General features: G+C 33.1%; 1 protein-coding gene across 1 annotated transcript in view; it reads left to right on the top strand.

Moving 5' to 3' along the window:
* The window catches only part of LOC128237790 (deleted in malignant brain tumors 1 protein-like), a 431829-nt gene that overhangs the window by 364874 nt on the left and 64455 nt on the right, over positions 1–2500 (top strand). Inside the window, exons 22-24 of the mRNA XM_052953374.1 lie at positions 731–907; positions 1915–2062; positions 2417–2500. The exon at positions 2417–2500 is cut by the window's right edge and continues 83 nt beyond it. Coding sequence (XP_052809334.1) covers positions 731–907; positions 1915–2062; positions 2417–2500 — 409 coding nt within the window. The remainder of the gene's footprint in view (positions 1–730; positions 908–1914; positions 2063–2416) is intronic.

Raw genomic sequence — 2500 nt, forward strand, 5'->3', positions numbered from 1 at the left:
TTCGTCTATTTATTTATATATATGTTATGGTAGCCTGTACTCTAGAATATAGGAGTTAATTGACTGGCACCAATCGGCGTGTTAAATTCAAAAGTAACGTTTTAGGCGACTGAATCCACCGAGCAGCTCACGGTATCATTCCGTTTTAAGTGAGTCATTCAGAAGCAAGATTAAGTTATAAATACGTAGCACACTGTTAAGGTAATGATTTTTCGAAGTGTTAATTTACGTAACGTAGCGTATAACAACAACCGAATATAACATCTCCAAAAATAAATGTAATACCAGGGAGCTACATTGCATAATGTCACTATGAAAAGCTCTGATATTATTGTTAAAACTCATGTTTACTTATATGAAGCGTGATGGATATTTTTAAAGAAAAACTTTGATACTCATTTCAATTAAGTTACACCGAAGATGATTTAAATTTGACATGTTTATTATACACTAAACAAGAACTTCCATCAATAAATAACATTTAAAATCATAATATGAACATACACCAGGCGGTGTTTATTTTACTAATTGCTAATTGATATTAAGCTTGATTGTATTTCAATGAGACTTTCTATTTCCGTATGGTGTTTATGCACATACATAAATTTAACGAAACAATTTGAACAAATTAAGAAACAATATCGCCAACAAGTAATCTGTTTAAGTCATGTTTAAGATTTGAAGTGTAAGAACAAAGTTGCTATTTTTTGTTTTATGTTTGTAATCACAGTAGTCTGCACTGTACCTGACGTAGATGACGCTTCAAAAGATTCTTGGGCAACGATCGTTTACAACACGACAGTAACGTACACATGTGCAGTGGGTCACATCCATACTAATGGCAATTTAATAAGGAAATGTCAAGCTAACGGCCAATTGGATGGTACTTCTCCAACTTGTACCCGAGGTATGTGGGAATTAGGTATAATTATTCGGCTACCTGTTACACAAGTATGATATTTATCGTACGCTCGTCATCCTCACAGAATAATTGCAAACCTAAGTCGAAACATTCGCATTTAGTAATTTAGTTATTTGTTAATCATTTTGAATTCGTGTGTCACCCTTGGCGTCTTTACGTCTTTGTAATATGATCATTGAAATGAGGTAATTATGTGCTGCCTATGTCAAAGATAATCTATACATACATATATTTTCAAAACCGCAGATATTCTTTCTTCAAATACATGTGTTTTTGTTACTAATATTGAATTCGGGTTACATCCCTGAACAAAGGATTGAAGTAATCAATAGTATTTCTCTCCAAAAATAACATTCAAACTTTGATGTAAATGATTACATGGGAATAACTGTAGTTTAAAGGAACTATTTATCACTGTAATGTCTAAGCGTGCAGAAAAGAATTGTGAAGAATATAACATTATTTTGGATGCCCAATTTGGATTTCAAAAAGGGCGCTTTTTACGTATTTATACTTGATTCTCTAATACACATGTACATCATAATTTGCATGAATTAAGAGGTTATATGTTGTTCTTGTTTACTTAATAAAATGTTTTATACCCTTTGTAACACTTAGGACCATTTGTGTTTAAGTATTTACAATTGTTACAATGGTGATGATTAAAGAAGTCCAAATTCAACACAAATTATTTATTAATGAAACAACATTTTTGTCATTTGGCCTTCATGAGGTTGTATGTATAATATAAACAGGAAATGACGTCAACGTCAGTAGTAGTAGTAGTAGTAGAAGTAGTAGTAGTAGTAGTAGTAGTAGTAGTAGTAGTAGTAGTAGTAGTAGTAGTATAGTAGTAGTAGTAGTAGTAGTAGTAGTAGTAGTAGTAGTAGTAGTAGTAGTAGTAGTATAGTAGTAGTAGTAGTAGTAGTACAAGTAGAGTTCTATTACAATGTAGGATCTGTCATAGTCAAATGTGTTGTTTTTTTCTTAAGGTTCACGTGCTATCAGGCTACGTAACGGTACAACGCAATTAGAGGGGCGTGTTGAAGTACTTCACAATGGAACATGGGGTACGGTCTGTGGGGATGGTACAGACGCAAACTTTGCCAAGGTCGTGTGTCGGCAGCTCGAATATGCTACGTATGTTATTTTGCTAAATCGATAAATGATTAAATCAGAGAAAGAAAGAGGTAGTTCTTGTTCAAGCATTTGTTGCTTTATTAAAATTCTTTTTCGTCGCTTTCTTCACGTGTTCATTCCAATAGTTTTCAAATCTATTGAAAGTATGGGATACACGAATGCAAAATAAATTTCATTCCATGAATCGGAATCAAGTGAGTGTCTTTATGCATTGAGCATTTAAAGTGATTGTTTAACAAAACATTTTAATGGAATTCTGTTATCTTAATCATTGCATAGTGTATGAGCGCAAAGAGTCAATGATGAAAAGTTTGCATTTCTAAAATTTAATGTATCAGAGATGCTCAATTTCAGTGACAATGTTACGTTACGTTCGCATGCCTATTTCGGTGCAGGCAGTGGTCAGATTTGGCTGGACGATGTTACTTGTCAAGGAAA

This window comes from Mya arenaria, chromosome 6, assembly GCF_026914265.1.
Source record: "Mya arenaria isolate MELC-2E11 chromosome 6, ASM2691426v1".
NCBI lineage: Eukaryota > Metazoa > Mollusca > Bivalvia > Myida > Myidae > Mya > Mya arenaria.